Source organism: Varanus komodoensis, unplaced genomic scaffold, assembly GCF_004798865.1.
Source record: "Varanus komodoensis strain SLA01 unplaced genomic scaffold, ASM479886v1 scaffold7_3, whole genome shotgun sequence".
Classification (NCBI taxonomy): domain Eukaryota; kingdom Metazoa; phylum Chordata; class Lepidosauria; order Squamata; family Varanidae; genus Varanus; species Varanus komodoensis.
Window position 1 is genome coordinate 9,938,261 of NW_025336480.1, and position 20,322 is coordinate 9,958,582.

Here is a 20,322-nt window from a genome sequence, read left to right on the forward strand (position 1 = left end):
AGCAGCAGCAGCAGCAGCAGCAGCACTGACATGCCAACTAAACAGATTTATCTATGAATATCTTACTGTTCATTATTTGCAGAGATTAATGCCTGTAAAGAAACCGTGATTAGCTATTCAGTTCATATGAGGCTTACCTGCAGTGTTGGATGAGATTTCTTCATATCTCCCCAGCTAAGTATCCAAATTTGGTCATGTGATTTATCATAATGTAATTTGACAGGGAGAGGGTCAATATCCAGGGACTTCAAAGAAACAAAAACAATTGTATTAGTTCTTTGTGAAAAGGATCTAAGGTATGCATTTGATTCATGTTAACAAATCACTGGGAAAATGTTCTGTAAACATTCTTCACTCTGTGTCAAGTTAGACAGCATAACCCCGGATATAACACAATAAACGGAGGTCTACTCCAGATCATTGACATGGTGATGCAGCTTCTCCCATGCCAGAGCTAATGCTACACCATCCCAATGACATTTGAAAATTCCACCCTGGTGGGCAATGCAGATGATATGGTTGCAGACCACATTAGTGGCACCTGCACAGTTAGGGCTTCTGGACTTGTGCCTTTTTGCATACACAATTTTAAGAATGTCTTCTGCACTGAACAGCACTCAGTGTTCTCTCAGAGGCAACGGACCACTATGCAAGCTTCCAATTCATTCGACAGGGGTGTGAATAAGGAAGAGGAAATACGGAGCACCAGTCTTACCAACCCTTGTGGCAGCCATGATCTACAATTGTAAGCACGTTTATCTAGATCCTAGTGAACACAACTTCTGAGCAAACACACACAGAATTGCAGTGTAAGTATCATGTTTGGACATTTGCATAACATGCAGCCTACTCTTATGCATTTGCTTAGCTGGCAGTTCTACTGAGTTCAATGCAAAGAAGTACAGTCTTGCACTAGAATCCTCAACATATGTACTCTGGAGTAAGTTCCCAATGTTTCTGTGGGACTTACTCTCAGGTAAGTGTAAACAGCATTGCAGAGTTCTACTTACATAGAACCATAGAATCATGGAATAGTAGAACTGGAAGGGGCCAGAGGGCCACCAGGCCCAACCTGCTGCTCAGGACTCCGAGTTAAACCATCCCTCTCAGATGGCTGTCCAGTTGCTTCTGGAATACCTCTAGTGTGGGAGTGGCCACAACCTGCCAGGGTAATTGATTCCACTGTCGTATAGGGTCATATATACCTATGAGGTCATCAGTGCTATCAGTTGTTATATATAACAGTTGTTATATATACATATGAGGTCATCAGTGCTATTAGGCTGCTAACAGAGGACTCAATTGACAGTAACATTCTTATTGTCAAAAATTCTTACTGACCAACTCTTAGCAACATGCAGGTAAGAACAATGCTACTTCTAGTAGTCATCTCCACGTCTTCAACACAAGCACAAGAAGCAGAAAACGTTGTGGTTTGGCTTTTCAAAAGTGAAGTGCTGATTGCCAGATTTCCAGGCATGGCTGTGTCAAGAGGTAGCTTCTCCTTTGGGAAAGGCCTACTTTCTTGGCTGTATGAGAACCTTGATACATAGAATGAAGATTGGCTGCCTCTGGACAGTTACCTGAATGACTTTCTGAGTCTGGATATCAAGGATCATTATTCTATTCCACTTAGGCTGTGTTACATAAATATATTTGTCTCGGACATTGACAGCCGAAGCCCAGAGGCAAGACTTAATGGCATCACCTTCAACTCTAGGACATATTTCTGCCTGAAATAAAAAGAATAAAATCAGCTTTAATCCATTTAAATGCATAAGGACCACAGAGTAAGCTCAACCCAAAGCAACTCTCCATGTGCCATATAACACATTTGGGGAGTCAGGAAAGGTGGGCCAAACACTTCTTTCATATCCTTGGCTATAAAAATGAATTCATCATTTTTACTTAATGCCATCTATCACTTTCCTTCACAGTTGTATACGGCAGACTGTCTGAAGCACCGCTTTAAACTTAAACATCTCAGTTTGGCAGAAGCGAAGAGCCATGAATCTGCTTAAAGTCACCCTTGCTTGGGATTTCTAAGATGGACTTTCTGAGAATTAGGGAGTTTCGTTGTGGTTCCTTGCCCCAGTTCATCTCTGTGTTGAAGATGGAGTAGAAATTTCCAAATTTTACCAGATCTTTCTATGTATCCCTCAAATAGGATGAAGTGCTCATAATGCATATATGCCTCTACTTACATGTGACTCTGCTTTGCACCATCAGGACAAAGAACTCTGACAGGTCTTTTTTAGAAAAGCAGTGGATCTGGGGCAAACCAGCAAAGATAGAACCCTTTCTATCATTCAGGCACCAGCACCATGCACTGTTGGTTTGTTTTACTGTTTAGAATTGTGGTGCTGGAGGAGACTCCTGAGAGTCCCTTGGACTGCAAGGCGATCAAACCGGTCAGTCCTAGAGGAGATCAACCCTGACTGCTCTTCAGAAGGCCAGGTACTGAAGATGCAACTCAAATACTTTGGCCGCCTAATGAGAAGGAAGGACTCCCTGGAGAAGAGCCTAAAGCTGGCAACAATAGATGGCAAAAGAAGAAGGGGACGGCAGAGGCTGAGGTGGCTAGATGGAGTCACTGAAGTACTTGGTGTGAGCTTAAGTGGACTCTGGGGGATGGTGGAGGACAGGAAGGCCTGGAGGAATGTTGTCCATGGGGTCGCGATGGGTCGGACACGACTTTGCGACTAACAACAACAAAAAATTACATGTATAACCCGCCTTTATTTCTCTTGCAACAAGCTCCTCCTGGGTTATCCTCACGACAACCTGTGAGCTGGTGAGGCTGAGAGGCAGTGGCTGGCCCCATGTCACCCCAGAGAACATCAGGGCTGAGCAGGGACCAAGAGGCATAAGATTATTAACAGGGTCACACTCTCCACATCCTTCTTTCAGGCTGACCAAGGCAGTTCCTGCTCCGAAACCAAGCCTCAGTTCTGATTGAAATGGATCAGTCCCTCTCAAGAGAGCCTGCAGTTGACTGGCTACCACCCACCCAAGAATCGACCCCAAGAAAGGGTCTTGGCTACTCGTTTGTCTTAATTAATTGCCACCACCCTTCTCCAACATGAACAAAAATTGAATTTCAAGAGCAGTATGTTTTTTCTGCTTAAAAGACTGATCTGAAATTGGTCACATACCATTGTGTCAAGGTAAATGCATACAATTGGAAGCTCATAAAATTCCAGGCTATTCTTAATAAATAATCTACAAGATGACTAAATCTATCTTTCCACTGAGGTGTAGTTAAAGCACTATGTTTCCCCTCTCGCAATATGCAACCCTTTCATAATCATGTAACTAGGACAAGGTTACAAATAGCTTGGTTACTAAGCCCCTGAACTTACATAACTGGTGAAAACTTTGTCATTTGGTCTGATGTGTCTCTGGATCTCACAGTCATTTGGCTGAATTATTGTGATTCCATCATCAGAAAAGACATAGAACATGTTTCCCACACTGAGTCCTTGAAGACAGACAAAAAACAAGAGCAAGGGGAAAACTTGTCATAATTTCCTAGGTCTGAGACAAATAAAATAAAATAAAAATCACTGTACCAAAACAAAAAACAAAAACCACACCTAGAAATTGGGATGCTCTTGGTGCATTCACAAAATTAAAGATCATGTCACAAGTAGGGCTCCAAGGTGAGAGGAAGGAGGTACAGATAGGCTCAAAAATGTATTGCCTTGGTGGCAGCAGTCATAATGTGAGCAAGCGACCGGCGGTCAATGTTCTGCAATTGAGCCAATATGCAGGTTTCTGTCCTTTACATGAGAAACAATTTAATAATCATTTTGCATTTTCTGCAAAGTGTTTCGAATGCAGGAATGCAACAATGCTTTGCATACCATTTGAACTTTTATTTTTAATTGAAAAAAGAGAATGGCTGATTTTGTTTAATGTGCTATAGCCCCTGGAAGTGAATATTGATAGCCTTTGGAAGGGAATATTTACAGCCACCAAAGCAAAGACATTTTTGAAATTTTGCAAACTGTAATTCACAAATGTGGATTTTTTAAGCATTGCAATAGCACTCATCTATCAAAACTGGGGCATTCCAGAAGCTTTAGAAAAATAGCCTGCCAGTGAATTCCTAGTATGCAATTGTATTCCACATTTCTGCTTAATCAGAAATGTCCTTAAACTTTAGTAGTGTATTTTATTCTCCATTACATGCAAAAGCAGTGATGAATACCTTTTCTGCTGTGTTGAGGATCTTTTCAATCCTTCCGTTCAGAAATCACATCACTATACATGTTTCTATAGTCTACGAATACAGTATTATAATAGGTATTGTCATCTCAAATAATGTTGATATTGTACTTATCTGCCAAACTTCCATTGTTCTGTTGCTGTAAAAATTTGGTTTCAATGCCCTTTTTGCTTTTGCAGGGAATAGAAATCCTCAATTAAAGGAAAGTCACATCTTTTGGATGGTAGTTCCATTTAGATATAATACTCTCTTTGAAATTAGCTGGGCTTAAAAGTTCCTGTGTCTCGATTGTGCCTTGGCAATTCAATAATAAAAATATTTTGACTGGGATAAATTAATTGGAATAAAGGCACTCCCATGCAATATTTGTTTTCTTGGATTAACTGACATGATTGATCATGGAATGCTTTTCAGTACAAATGATCCTTGTGGCACAGGTCCTGCAAACAGTGACTCAATGGAGTGTGAGAGTTCGCAAGACTGGGTTCTCTTGCACCAATTATATAGTGTCAAAGCACAAATGGCATCTAGGTGTTGCATCATACCATTTTTACCATGATTGCTTTGTGTACTGAGACTTTGATATATGAAGTTCAGCTTTGAATTATACCACAGAAATACCCCAGTTAAGGCATCAAAGTGGATCTAGGAGCAATGATCCTTTAATGTGATGGTACAGTGAGGGATCATGCATTTTCCGAAAGCACAGCTAGCAAATTCCTGTGTTATCATCACCACTGAAGAACTAAAGTATCTTATGCTTAGAGCATCTCAGGCTGGTATTTTCAACATGTATTGCCCCAAATCCCTTCTTGCGGCACACAGACAGTTCCTATGAGCTTCAGTGGGGACTGAATGCACACATCGGAAGACAGGATTTGGTACTTGATGCAATGAGTGCACAGTTCTGCAGATGTTTCAAATTGGGACATTTTAACAAATGGTAACAATCATGCATTAACTTATGGCAGCTGTGAACTATGCCTGTGTTCCGATCCATGCACATTATCCATCCTATTCTATGTACTCATTTTGATAAAAATGCATGTTCACATTTCAGATTTTATTTGCCCTTCCTCAGAGCGGGTGCTAATGGTAATACTAAGAATCCATTTGATGCTGCTTATGATAAATTTTCCACTAGGAAAATGCAACAATTTCTAATCTTATCTCCATTAGAATTAGCACTGCATTGCATAAGCTTTCTAAGCATATCATTATACTAGTTTGGTTTAATTAACTGCATCTTAAACCAGAATTTAGTTCTTTCCTTATTGGTCCCTGGACCTTTTCTGTTAGCTCAACAGGCATTCACTCCATGTTTAATTTAGCTATGTGGAACTAATTTCAGAGCAGAATTTCATAATGTCTTGACTGAGTAACTAGCATGCAGTGATGTTAGCTAGCAATATGGCAGTGCGGCAGAAGGCAGAACTGTCTCATACTGTTTCTATTAGCAGATTAACAAAACTGGATTGCATAGTTGTAATCTGGTATTCTTTCCACTTAACCTCTTTGCCTTTAAAATATTAACTGTAGCTAATTTTAAAAATCAGTGCTGGCTCAACATTTCATCTCTGACTCAAAAACTTAACATCAATATATGATGTCATGACATTAAAATCAATATATAGAGCGTGTATATGCAATGTTATATACACTGTATAACCCACCTTTCCCCATTATGACATATTTGACTTGTGTTTGGACAAAAGCCTAAAGTGTTGGAAAGCACCAAAATAGTGGTAGTCGGGGGGGGGGGGGGGAAGGAATTTTGCAAAAGATGGTTGCAGTATATAAGGCTATGTTCTGCTTTTCTGAGCATGGGTAAGGGTCTGATTATTGTGGGATATTACGTTATGTGCTATAAAATGAATTCTGAAACTATAACAGCTTTTCGCAGTTTACTGTAAATGGCGTTTCAATTTTCTATCCGTGTTGCATGGGCCTTGCTCAATCTGACATGGACTGATAACATTAATGGCCAGTCAGCTGAACCTTTTAAACTGGTACAGTTAGATTATTTCATCAATTTGGGGAATGCTAAATTGTTCTTAGCTCCACATCTGCTCTGAGAATTCCTCGCCAGGGCATGGATCAAACCAGGACATATTGTGTTATGATCAACATACCAAAATAAGTTAAACCATGATTAGATAACAATTCTATGCTGCCAGAAGTGCCATTTTTGGTAGAGAGGCTGGGTGCAAGGCCAAAAGAATAGCATGTGTGTGGGAATAACTAGAGCATTCTTAGTCTGCTTTTGGATGGTTCTATACATGGTGGTGGGTCTGCCCTTCCCTGCCTGTAGACAGGACTATGAGCATGGAAGAGCAGGACCTTCTCTTCTATTTCCCAATCACCACAGGAAGCTTCTCTTATGGGACCATAACCATAATTGCATCAGGCAAGTCAGAAAGGGAGAAAAGGGGGCTGCTGGTGGGCAGAGAGGGAAGAGGAGGGGTTGGCATGTGCCGTATCCTTTTTAGTCCCCTCCTCCCCACACAAAAGGTGCATCGGCTACGTAGGCTGTGAGGCCCACATAGCTGCTTTTTAGATCTTAAAGAGAGGAACGGCTCATGCTGGCAGGCATAGTTAGGTGAAGGGCTTCAGACGCAGAGCCCTCTGCCTCTTGGGTTCCTTGGACTGCACCCAGATGCGGTTTTCCCATGACTAGCTTTTGTATAGGGAAATGGGTAAGTTAAATTGGTGACATTTGGGCATGTTATTCCACACCCTTTCCTACCCCCAGCAAATACCTACATTGGCAAGTGGATGTTCTAATGCATATTTTGTACAGCCTTGTATCATCTTTAAGTCCAAAACCTATAATCCCAGGGCTTCATACATTACTGCAGTGGCACAAAATTTGCCTTTTTTCTGGGATTGTGACACAGCTCTGCAATCATGTGTGAAATGTTGGAACCATGTGGGTGCGGGATTGTCACCTTGTCTAATCAGCTAGCTAACAGCAACCTGAGAAGCACATTTGCAATTGGATCTACAATGAGGTGCAGCTTTTCGAGCACTGCATGGCGGGATGGGATAAGGCAATGGACAATCTCCTCCTGGGAATATATCAAACAGCCACCAACTGAATGCAGGACTTTCTGGGTTATTTTAACTACAGTACAGTTTATACTAATATCCGTTCATGTGGGATTCATGATGAATCAAACTGAGCTGAATACAACAGAGGTCTCCAAAGTTTTGGACCAGTTAGGAACATTCAGAAGTTTGAAAAAAAGTGTCCTGGGAACCATCAGTAATTGTCTGCTGTGGATACGTAGGGGCTCAGTGACAAATATATTTGGAGTGTGCCCTTATCTTTCCCCATGTATGTGAGTGCTAGAGGTCCCTCCCTTTCTCCTTTTCTCTCTCTCCTTGACTCTTCTTTCTCTCTCTTTCTGGTTCCTCTTAACCTCCAGCTCTGCTTCTGACTTGCCTTCCTTCCTGCTCTCTCTTTCATCCTCTCTTTATCTCTTCCCTCCCTCCCTTCAGTCCATCTTTCTAGATCCTTCCTTCTCCAAGTTTCTCTTTTCTTTTCTTTTCTTTTCTTTTCTTTTCTTTTCTTTTCTTTTTTCTTTTCTTTTCTTTTCTTCGCTTCCTTCCTTCCCCCTTCCTTCCTCCTGTTTCTTTTTTTCTTATCCTTTCTTCCAACATCCTTTCTATCTGACTGACCATCTGTCTGTCCGTTGGTCTGTCAATCTGTCTGTCCATCCTTCCTTTTTGTTTCTGACACCTCTCTCTCTCTCTGTTTCCTCTTGCCTGTTCTCCCCTGACACTTTCTCTGCCCCTTCTCTCCTCCCTGATTCCCACACAACAGAATAAAGCAGTTTCCAAATTCCACGGGGTAAGAAAGAGCCCCTTCCCTGCTCCCTATACAATAATCACTGCACAGGCTCGGAGAAGCAAGTTTGGTGGCCATGAGTGCACAGTGGCACCACCAACACGACCTTGGAGATACCTGGAACATGCAAGTGCCAAATAAAATCAAAATGGGCAGAGTAAGCAGAACCCTATTTATTCCTTCCAAGGAACTCAGATAATTCTCACTTCCTCTCCATCTTATCCTCACAACAGGTAGGTTCTACTGAGAATCTGTGGCACAATTCACCCGTGAGTGGGCATGAGAACCCAGATCTCCTGAGCCCCAGTTCTGCCCTTTTAACCAATACACTACACTCTTAACTCTACGATGTTTAAAGAAAGGAATTCATTAATATATACATTAATGAATATATTCATTCAGCTATATTCATATATATAGCTGAAGAATGAAGCTTAACAAATAGCTGTACAAGTAAGATTATAAACAATGAAGGGCAGTGATTGTTAGGTATAAATAAGGAAATGCTGAACATACATTTAATGTGAAGTTCAATAAATTGGAGCTTTCCTTTGGTGTTTCTGGTGAGAATTAATTTTATATTTAAGATTCCATATTCGTACTGTGCTGCTAACTTGCTGAATGTCAGCTACGTTTTCTGAGGAAATCTTTGAGTTTTTCTGGAAAATTACATCACGAAGATGGTACCAGCTTTTGATTGGTTTGACCATGATGCAAGCTGAGGCCCGCCAATGGTGCTAAAGTTAGTGGCAAATCAGTGGAGAATGGTCCATTATGGAATTATTAAAGCAGACAAGCACATTATCACTACAACAAGACAATTTCACTGCAGTACCTTCCTCTCGCCACAGTATGTTTGCAACTGCAGCATCAGAGAAATGGGAGAGCCAGAAAATGGTCAGGAAAAGGAAACAAAAAACAACATCAACATTTCATTGTAGCAGTTCAATGAATTAAGACTCTTCTGCTTTTTCATTTTCTAAAATAGCTATTTCTTACATGGTCACACTGGATGATGATGGAATAAAGGTTTGGTGAGGAAAAAAAAACCAATCTCATGAATTTCAGTTTTCTCTACTGGGACTTCCCTCCCCACCACCACCATCAAAGCCAGGAAATTCTCATTAAGCTAAATATTTCTGATTTTTGGCTGAGTAAAGATTGCAAATGGTATTTCTTCATGAGCAGATGATATTCCTTTTTCTGCAATAGAAGGCTTTTATGTCGTACAGTCACACAACAGCTGCGACCACATGAAAGCTTGCCGTATATGCAATGCATTTCCTGACAGATAACTAAGCAAGTAATAAGGAGCGCAGACTTCCCTCTTATTAATACTAATTAATGAGCACTTTGAAGTTACATTTTGTTTTATTTTTCTTTTGTTAAAGTTCTCTGGCCCATCCATAAACCCCATAAAAAAAGGACTATCATCCTCGGAACCCCATATTCCGAGGACTATCATCCTTTCCCCTCCCCTGCTAACATTTCTTGCCAGTGTATTGTGGTTTTAATGCCTAGAGCCATTGTGTCATGGCAGCCCTGTACAGTGGCACCTTGGCTCACGAACTCAATCCATTCCAGGACTCTGGTCGTGACCCAAATTGGTCGTGAGCCAAGTCAAATTCCCCCATAAGGATCAATGTTAATTGATAAGGTTAATCCGTTGTGTAAATATTTTTTTAATCACAGGGAAGATGGGCACGATCGTGGGCACAGGGGAGGGGGAGATGGGCATGATCGCAGTCATCTCCTACCCCCCCCCCCAGCATGACCGTGGTCACGCCTATGCAGGAAGACGGGTGCGATCACGATCGTCACCTGATGCGGAGTTCGCGACCTGAGGAAAATTTTTTCCTACATTTTTGTTTGTGACCCGATTTGGTGGTGAACTGAGGCATTTGTGAGTCAAGGTACCACTGTATTTGCCACTAATTGCACTTGGGTAGGAAGCCACACTCTAGCCCAGTTCACTGATGATGCTTGTGCCACGGTATATACATTTCAAGACATGTGTTTGCCACACTCATGAATTACAGTTTTACATTTCTTTTTGCTATACCTGTAAAAGGTTGTGTGAAGTGTGGCTGTTAGAGAATCTGTCTTGCCCACTTTCATCCTCATGATGATGCAAAGTCTTGCAAAGCACCCTTGCATGCTTTCTTTGTTGAAAAGGACAAACAGCTTCAAAGACTGACAGTTTACTGCAGTTCATTGCTACTTTGGAGCATCAGAGTGGAGGTATATATAAGTTCAGATTTGAGGCATCATTAAAAGAAAAGTAATTATGTGAGCTTTAGAGAAATAGCTTGTGCTTTATTCTCCTCTGCTATGCAAATGGAATCTTGGCAAATCACATTGCATACATTGCGTCAAGTCAGAAAACAACCCAGGAGCTATTTTAGAAATGAGATTTCTATGAACTGGCATGGGTGCTTTTCACCAGAGTGGCAACTGTGAAATATCAGCACTGAAGTCATGTTGAACTCTCCAATTAATTACTGCTAGTGATAGTGGGAACTAGATAGGCATGATCATGTGAGTATTTACTCAGGCAAAACCCAGTTTCACTCATGTCCACAATTCTTAAAAGACAAACAGGAAAACAGTAACTTCAGATACATTCTCACATATACTAATGGAGTACTAAAATAAGTAAATCAGAAAGAACATGTAAAAATTAAACTTACGGGTCTTTCTAGCCGAATCTTCAATGAAGAGAGAAGAAATATCCTCATCTACTCCCACATCATTTTTAGCAATACAAGTATAGGCACCTGTGTCTTCATACCGAACACTACTGATGTGAAGTTCACTTCCGTTTGCTGCAAAAGGAGAAGGAAAAAAGAAATCCATGAACAGCTGTAACTTGTAACAAGTTCTGGAAAGTGAAGAGTTTTCGGCTGCAATCCTGAGTGCATTTACTTGGCAGAGAGTGCCACTGAAATAAAATGGGATCAGAGTGTCAGCCTCACAATGATTTTCTAGTCAAGTAGTTTCAGAGTTGAGATTGCCTACAGATGGAGAAGTCTGGAAATACTGAGGATGAGCGATTGGAAAACCATGAAACCATGAAAATTGACACATTTTCTAAGAATAAGGGAAGGACAAACATTGGTAAGTGCATTTCCAAACCGAAAGCATTTCTGATCCTCTAGAAACATAGCATTGTAGAGACATTTTCTATCTAATATGCAAGGATAGCTAGTGCACAGGAATTGTGAAATGTGCTCCAGATATACATTATGCCTTAATTCTATTAATTTTTCTTCATCAGAAACTGATTAAAAATCTGGAACATTTCCTGAATTTCCACAATAGTCCTATGAATACACCTGGAACTTCTGAGAAAAATTACCTTTCATCCCAAGCAACACAGGACTTGGTCAGGTTTGACTATAGAAGAAATGAAAAGTTTTACCAGGATTTGAAATAGGACTGTGAATTAGTAAAGGAACAAAAATGGGAGTATAATACACATTCCATTTCTTGCCAGCTTATGATGGACAAAACAAAAATGTTTTAACCTTACCTAACAGCATCAGTTGCTTGGACAATTTTGGTGTGATGGCAATACCATTCTTTAACCAGGAAATTTTGGGATTTGGAATGCCCTCAGCATGACATTTGAGGCTCGCTGATACCCCAGGTTCTTGTGCCTGGGTTTCAGGATAGACGCGAATCACGGGTGGCACTGTGGAGAGAGGAAATGGGTGATTTTAAACTAAGCTGTCATATGTCAGCTTTTATTGTTCCTTACAATTCACTAACACCAAATAACTCATTCAGAGCCAAACCTGTTATACAAAATTGCATGTTTCTTTATTCTGACAGGTTGTCGAGTTTTTGTTCTTTATTTGTGTTTTTATAAACCTTGAAGGCCACAGGTGAAAAAGTGTGTGAAGCACATAAAGCCTCATTATGGATGGAGGAAAACACTTTCTGTTTGCATTTTAATGTAGACTTATTTAAATTTGCATGTTCTAACCACTATGTGAACCAAACCTCAGTTACCCTTTGCAATTCAGGCTTCTTTGAATTTTAAAATTGAGCACTCTAATTTTTAAAAATGCACACATTATTAGGGACATTCTTGCACAAATATGAGTATGAGGTAAAATGTATGTGAAAATGTATGTATTAGAAGAAAAATACACACAAAGCTTAGGACTTTTCATGTGAAAAAAGAAAAAAGAAAGAAAGAGACCAGAGCAATTTTCAGTTTGAAATATGCCAAATCAAAGATTGGAAAGTTAAGAAACTGAGAGAAAGAAACACTGACAATTTTATCCATTCTTAGAGTGCTGTGCTGGTTTGGGGGATGGGCAGTGCAATCCGATGTGTCTGCTTGCGGCTCTCTGAATTCAGAGGATGATGGACGTCCAATGGGAGCTGGAAGGAAGAAGGTCATTGGCTGCCACAGCATGCCAAGAGGAGAGGCTGAGATGCTGCCAGGACACCCTTTATTATGGTGGAGCTCCACTCTCTTCCCTCCCTGTTCCCATCCCTGTCCACATACCTCCGCTTCCGAGTTTGGCCTTATGGCCTCGGAGCCACAGCTGCCATGGAAAGAAACCCTCCCACCATCTGGGAGGGCCTCCCAATGTCACAGTGCCAACTCTGACCTGCCCATAACCGCTCCGATCTTGGAGCACATTTCCAAGGTTGGAGTTCTGACTTTTCCTTGGGCTGACTAGTCTCTGTGTAGCAGCAACAGGATTTCATCCTTAGTTATTAACTTATTTCTAGTTTAATGATCTATTATTTAAATGAGTAATTTTACCATTATGTTAAATGTTTAATTTTACCATACCCTGTCCCCATGGAGACTTACACAGCAACATAAACATTAATGGAATAATACAAGTGGTAAAACATATTTCAAAAACAAAATTGAAAGATACTAAATATATTTAGAAAAGAAAAAGCATCAAGCAGACCAAAACGTTTAAGAAACATTTTAGAAACACAAGCTTCATGTAAAAGGTCCTTATTATTTACAGCGTCACAAATATGTTTATGGTAATGTGCCCAAATGTGTACTAATAATGTACATTAATGCTGAGCAGGCTGAAAAGCAGGCAGGGGGGTTTCCAGAAGATTGGAGAGACACATGTGGGCTAGTTATGATGCTAATGAATGAGAAAGGGTGAATGAAGCCTTCCTATTTGGATGTCTCTCCCCTGCCTGTCCCTAGAGAGGAGATAGAAAGCGCTGTCCCTGCTCTGATAGCTCCATGATGATTATGCCATTGAAATGAAAACAAATCGGAGCAGCACAAGTAAAACCAAAATATGCACATCATCAGCAATATGACATCAAACAAGGGATGGCAGGAACAGAAGAGGTGAGGGGATGGTAGATGCCTCCAAAGCCCCTGTGTTTGAATTGCAGAAGCCAAGCAAAACAATCTAAAAAATAATTTCCAGTCTGGCTCTCCTGTTCATACAGAACTGATTGACTGAATAATAACTGGTCCTTGAAGGAGTTTTTGGCAACTAACATGTTCTTCCTCAGTCATATAAATAGCCCGTTAATCTTTAAGGAAGCTTAGGTAATGATTAACAGGATGTAGTAATGTTAATTTTAAAACCACTGTAAATGTGGCCACATGAGTTTTCTGCCTCATTAATATGCTCTAGTTTGAAAATCAGTGACATAATAGAAAATGTTTTTGTTCTGTAGAACTGCAGTCCTGGCAAAGATATTCTTGCAATCCTGCCTTATTCTTTGCTGTTTCCCAATTAAAATGAACCCTGTTAATATTAATGAGAGTGTCATGAGCCAGGTTTGCCCCATTCGCACTTACAAACACACATCATTCTTTGGCAAAAGCTCCTCATTCTCCAAAGCACTTCCAGTAAGCACAACCAACAAAGAGTGGGTCTCTGAGCATGCACAGAGCACTTTGCTGAGCCTAATCTAACAACTACTTCACAACATTTTCCTTTTGAGTAGCCCTGGGGCCCAGCCCTCTGAGATGTCTTTTTTGGAGGAGGTCAAGCCTTTTCCTTGTCCACTGCCCCTCTAGTTCATCAGCCCATCTCTCCCAATGCCATGCCATGCCATGGGGTCAAGAGTCATGCCAGGCTGGTCGGCTGCCGGAATTCTTCTCCCCTTCCTGCAGCTGTAAATCCTGACTATTATCAGTGCCCGCTGAGTAGCTTGGGAGGGTTTCCTTGAGATAACCCTGTGCTTCTTCCATTTCAGTGTTTAAGAATTCTGGTTCCCAGGATCTCTTGTCACTTGACAAGTCTGCATCTGCCTGACCTTGGAATAGCTGTCCCTTTCTTCCCAAGAGAAAGTTACACCTATCTTGAAAGATTCTGCTGCAAAATGTGTTATTCTAGTGCCTGAATAGTGGCTTCGAAGAGACCAAAAGTTTGACCGTTTCCGGCAAAAGAAGATTGAATAAAAGCTGCCAATTTTTCTCAAGGACTACAAGGATGGACTAGACCCTATTTAGGGAAGTGCAAATTTGTTGAAAATGTAGTGCTAAGATTACAGGTGTATGAGAGTTCCTGAAAACCACTCTTGAATTTTGGGGAGTGTGTTTCAGTGAATTTAGAGAGGGATCTTTATTTTCATTCGTATCACAACTCAAGTGATGGCTTGTTGCACCTTAAAGAGAAATCATTTTATTACGGTATAAACAAGCTTTCCCCGTCTTGGAGCTTCTAGATTGTTCAGACTCCAGTTCCCATCAGCACCAGCCAGCATGGTCAATAAACAGGAATGGCGCTAGGTTGAACAAGGCTTGCATATATTTTCCTGGACTAAACCAGATGCAAAAGGTTGACACTTCTAGTCGACAAAACCTTACACCACAAATAAATTTGCTAGTCTGTAAGGTGCCATCCGGGTTGGGTTTAGACTGTCCTGTGAATGGATGGGGGTGGGATTCCAATGGAGATTTCTGCCGAAAGACACGGGAATGCCACTTTTCTCTGGCTAAATATTTAGCAAATCCAGTCTATCACATTATGTGGGATGTCACAACAGAGCTCTTTTTCTGACAAGAATGTCAACTGATGATATTTTAACTAGCAACTGTATTCAGTGACAAAATTCTTTAAGCGACTTTTTCAGTGACTATCAGCAGAAACTTTCCTCCAGTCACATATTCTGATTAATCCCGTAGATGGAATCAGAGACAACGGTGCCATTGCCAGACCATTCAGTTTCAGAGGCCTAAAAGATGATCGTTGAGGTATAAGTTGAACTGACATGAATAGAGGCAATGATGGAAAAAATAAGCGTGAACTGAGAGCTGATAAGACAGGAGTGGGCCTAGCTTCCACTTAACAGTAGGCTTTTGGATCTATATTACTTGAACCATGAAAATACCAAGGGCAATTGAACAATTAGATAACTTGTTATAATAAGCTCCACCTACCGTGTGTCTCTCGAACAGGGCTGACTGCATGCTTTCTCGCTGTGCCAAGCCTATAATTATGGGCTTTCTGGAGGAAGGCATGCCAGATTGGTCAGCTCGTCTCTCAGAAGGAAAGAGATTTGTGTACTGAGGCTACTACAAAAGCCAACTTTCTCTCAGTAAATTAAATGTGAATGAAAAGCCCAACATATTAAAAGCACTATGCTCTTGACCAATTCCCATTACAGTCAATGCCCAAACTAATTTTAGCAGACGTTACATCATATCTTCAAACAGGCATGAAAGCTGCACCTCCATTAATTATGACCTGTTTTTAACTGATGATGTCTACAAAAGTAAACAAACTCTTTCAGGGTGTTGTTCACACGGACAGATTGACAATAGTTGTACAAATCTGTTACTTCTCTTTACATGTTCACTAAGGACTGTACCATACAAGGTTATGTACAAATGGTACTACCGGATATATAAAAAGAGAACTAAAACATGTACTGGTATTAGTTTCTTGGAGCAAAGATCATTTTATTTCTACAGACTTTTCAACCTTAAAGCCTTGTAGTGACTTGGATATGCTCTGCATCCCTTGGGTATTTTAAGGTCTGTGAAAGTTTGGAAGGGGCTGTTAGCTTGGCTGTGTCCATGTAGGATCCAGAGTCGTGCTTAACAGAGGCTTGCTCGTGCTTGAGAAAAGTGTGTGGTGGAGTTTATTTATTTATTTATTTATTTATTTATTTATTTAAAACATTTCTATGCCGCCCCATCGCAATAAGCCTCGGGACGGCTCACAACATCAATAAATAAACCACACAATAAAACAATTGAGTTCCCTGCAATTCCTCCTTTCCAATTCAGCCTCATGTGCCTCCTGAAAATCTCATACGTGCTGCAACTCAGAATCTTTCCCCATTGCAATTAGGCTTTTAAACCAGCTGCCACCCATTAGCCTTTGCAGAAGCCTATTCCAGCACGGAGAGTCCTTTTTCAGAGCAGGAGGCAGAGCAGCCTGGGCGACTGCAGGGCAATGGAGAGCTGTGTCAGAGGAGGGACACAGAGCCATGGCACCTGATCACCCAGCAGGGTCTGGGCAAGCTCACAGCATCACCGCTGCCTCCCCGAAAGTGCTGTAGCACGGAAGTGGCCAGCAGCGCACCCAGAAGCAGGAAGGAGGCAAAGTTAGTGCTGCACTGAAAATCTGTCCTCCCATTTTCTAAATTTTTTCATACCCCATGAAGGATGCCTACATTATTCTGCCCAGTCTCGGGGCATTTTACAATTTTTAATATGAAAAGGAAATTATAAAATGCCTTAGAATGAAGGAGAATAATCAAGCCTCTTTCATGGGTGGAGAAAATTTTCAGGAAATTGGTGTGCTGACTTTACAATATTTACAGTATTTTTTATTTACACCTCATTCCTGTATCTGGACACAATATTCTCCCTCTCACACTTGCTATAATTTTGGGGAAGTAGCAGCATTGTAAGCATCTGTGTTAGACTCCAGATGGATCCACAATCACTTCTTTAATGTTTAGAAGACCTTGTGGAAGTTGCTGAAACCTGAAAAATTAGAACCAGAGCACAGCCAAGAAGCCTTTTTCCCCCTAAGAAAACTTCTGAGGTTTTCCCTTTTATTACTTCCCCCAGCACCCCTTGCTCCAATATAAAAGGCCAATTCACAGAATTTTCATAAAGTTTTCTTTCAGCTTTCAAAACACATTTTCAGAGAATCATAGAATCACAGAATAGGAGAGTTGGAAGGGTCCAGAGGGTCATCAGGTCAAACCCCCTATTCAGTGCAGGACTCCAAGTTTAAACCATCCTCTCAGATGGCTGTCCAATTGCATCTTGAATGCCTCTAGTGTGGGAGAACACACAACCTCCCTAAGCAGTCGGTTTCATTATCATACTTCTCTAACAGTCAGGAAGTTCTTCCTGCTGTTCTTCTGGAACCTGGCTTCCTGTACTTGTAGAGTGCTATGATATATCCCCTCAGTCTTCTCTTCTTAAGGCTGAACATGCCCAGTTTTTTCAATCTCTCCTCATGGGGCTTCCTTCCCATCCCTGGATCATTCTTGTTGCCCTCCTCTGAACCCTTTCTAACCTGTCTGCATCCTTCTTAAACTGTGGTGCCACAAACTGGACACAGTGCTCCACGGGAGGCCTAACCAGTGTTGAGTAAAGGGGAACTAGTACTTCATGGGATTTGGAAGTGATACTTCTATTAACGAGGCCTAAAATAGCATTTACCCTTTTTGCAGCCTCATCACATTGCTGACTCATATTCCACTTGTGATCTACAACAATTCCAAGATCCTTCTCACTTGCGGTATTGTTGAGCTAAGTATTTTCCATCTTAAAACAATGCACTTGGTTTCTTTTTCCTAGGTGCAGAACTTGGCATTTATCCCTACTAAATTGCATTCTGTTGTTTTCAGCCCAGCACGCCAACCTATCAAGATCACCTTGAATCTTCTTTCAGTTTTCCATGGCATTAGCTGTCCCACCCAGTTTTGCATCTTCTGCAAATCTGATTCCCTGTACTTCCTCGTCCAAATCATTAACAAAAACATTGACGAGCACCGGGCTCAGGACTGAACCCTGCAGTACCCAACTTGCTACCTCTCCCCAGTTTGAGAAGGTGCCATTGATAAGCACTCTTTGAGTTCAATTCTGTAGCCAGCTGTGGATCCACCTGACCGTTGTTCCATCTAGCCATGCTTAGATAATCAGGAGATCATAGGGTACTTTGTCAAAAGCTTTGCTGAAGTCAAGATAGATTATGTCCACAACATTCCCACAGTCCCTCAGGAAGGTTACCCTATCAAAAAATGAAATCAGATTAGTCTGGCAGGATTTGCTCTTGAGGAATCCATGTTGGCCTCTAGTGATCACTGCATTGTTTTCAAGGTGTTTGCAGACTGACTGCTTTATAGTCTGCTCCAGAATTTTCCCAGGAATTGATGTCAGACTGACTGGACTGCAGTTCACAGGTTCTTTTTTTCCTTTCTTGAAGATAAGAACACACATCATCCCTTCTCCAGTCATCTGGTATTTACCCTGTCCTCCTGATTTCTCAAAGATAATAGTCAGTAGTTCTGAGAGTTCTTGCACCAGCTCCTTTATGACTTGAAGATGGAGAGATCTGAACTCATTCATCCCAATTAGATGATCCTTGGCCATCTGCCTATCAATCTTGAGCTGCCATTCTGCTCCTTCAGCTTGTACAGCTTGTACTGTCCCTTCTTCAGGAAGGTCACAGATCTTTTGGAAGAAGACTGAGCCAAGCAGGAATAGAACATTTCTGCCTTTGTTTTGCCATCATTCTGCCACATTGAGTAGTTGACATCCCCATTTCTTTCCTCTGTCTTTTACTTCGGACTTATCTGGAAAAAGGCTTTTTGTTGCTTTCAGCATCTCTTTAGCCTTCCTGATACTGTACCTGAAATTCCATGCTGTCTGTATTCTTCCTTTGTAGCCTGGCCTTCCTTCACTTTTTCCGATGTCCTTTTTGTCTTCAGATCATTTCTAAGCTTTCTGGGGAATCATGTGGGCTTCTGTTGCTTTCTATCCTCTTTCCTTGTTGGCATTGTTTGTGATTGTGCCTTTAGAATTTCCTGTTTTAAAATTTCCTACCTATCTTGTACTCCTTTTCTCATTAGAGTTGCTTGACATAGGGTTTTATTACTGTTCTGAGTTTATTAAGATTCTGCTTTTCCTAAAGTACATGTTTGGCCACATTTGGCTTTTGCTTCCTCTAGAATCAAGAATTCAAGTATGGCATTGTCACTTTCCCCCAGAATTCCTGGAGCTGCAACTTTGTCCACTAGAGCCTCCCTGTTGGTTAGTATCACGTCAAGGACAGCTGTTCCTCTTGTTCCTTCCTCCACTTTCTGTAGGAGGAAGGTATCATCAACACATGCTAGGAATCTCTCAGAGAGGATGTGTTTGGCAGAAGTTGTCTTCCAACAGATATCGGGGAAATTGAAGTTGCTATAATGACGACATCATGCCTCCTTGAAACACTGGCTTTTAAAAAGTTTCATCCTTGTCTTCATCTTGACTGAGTGCTCAGTAATAGTGGTCAGCCATACACTCCAGGAACCATGTTCCTCTTATGCCTTGGTCCATTTATATTAATCTAGACCCCTTCATGGATCACTGCCCCACTTCATGGATCACTGCCCTGTCGTGGTGAGGGGGTTGTGTAGCTCAATGAAGCTATGAGCTATGCCGTGCAGGGGCACCCAAGATGGACAGGTCATAGCGGAGAGCTGTGACAAAATGTGATCCACTGGAGAAGGAAATGGCAACCCACTCCAGTATCGTTGCCATGAAAACCCCATGGACAGTACCAAAAGGCTAAAAGATATGATGCTGGAAAATGAGCCCCTTAGGTCGGAAGGTGTCCAATATGCTACTGGGGAAGAGCAGAGGGCTAGTACTAGTAGCGCCAGAAAGAATGAAGCGACTGGGTCAAAGCCGAAAGGACACTCAGTTGCAGATGTATCTAGTGGTGAAAGGAAAGTCTGATACTGCAAAGAGCTATACTCCATAGGAACCTGGAATGTAAGATCCATGAATCAAGGCAAGCTGGACATGATCCAACAAGAGATGACAAGACTGAATATTGACATCGAATCAGTGAACTAAAATGGACAGGAATGGGTGAATTTAATTCAGATGACCATCAGGTATACTACTGTGGGCAAGAATCCCTCAGAAGAAATGCAGTAGCCTTCACAGTCAATAAAAGAGTAGGAAAAGCAGTACTGGGATACAATCTCCAAAATGACAGAATGATCTCAGTTCGAATCCAAGGCAAACCATTCAACATCACAGTAGTCC

The 20,322-nt window shown here is 41.3% G+C and overlaps 1 protein-coding gene across 1 annotated transcript in view; it reads right to left on the minus strand.

The window, feature by feature from the left end:
- Nucleotides 1-20,322, minus strand: part of FSTL4 (follistatin like 4) — a 326,227-nt gene that overhangs the window by 10,708 nt on the left and 295,197 nt on the right. The window contains exons 7-12 of the mRNA XM_044454601.1: nt 11,614-11,775; nt 10,772-10,906; nt 8,917-8,943; nt 3,363-3,481; nt 1,584-1,733; nt 138-245 (exon numbers count right to left, since the gene is read on the minus strand). Of these exons, the coding sequence (XP_044310536.1) occupies nt 138-245; nt 1,584-1,733; nt 3,363-3,481; nt 8,917-8,943; nt 10,772-10,906; nt 11,614-11,775 (701 nt within the window). The remainder of the gene's footprint in view (nt 1-137; nt 246-1,583; nt 1,734-3,362; nt 3,482-8,916; nt 8,944-10,771; nt 10,907-11,613; nt 11,776-20,322) is intronic.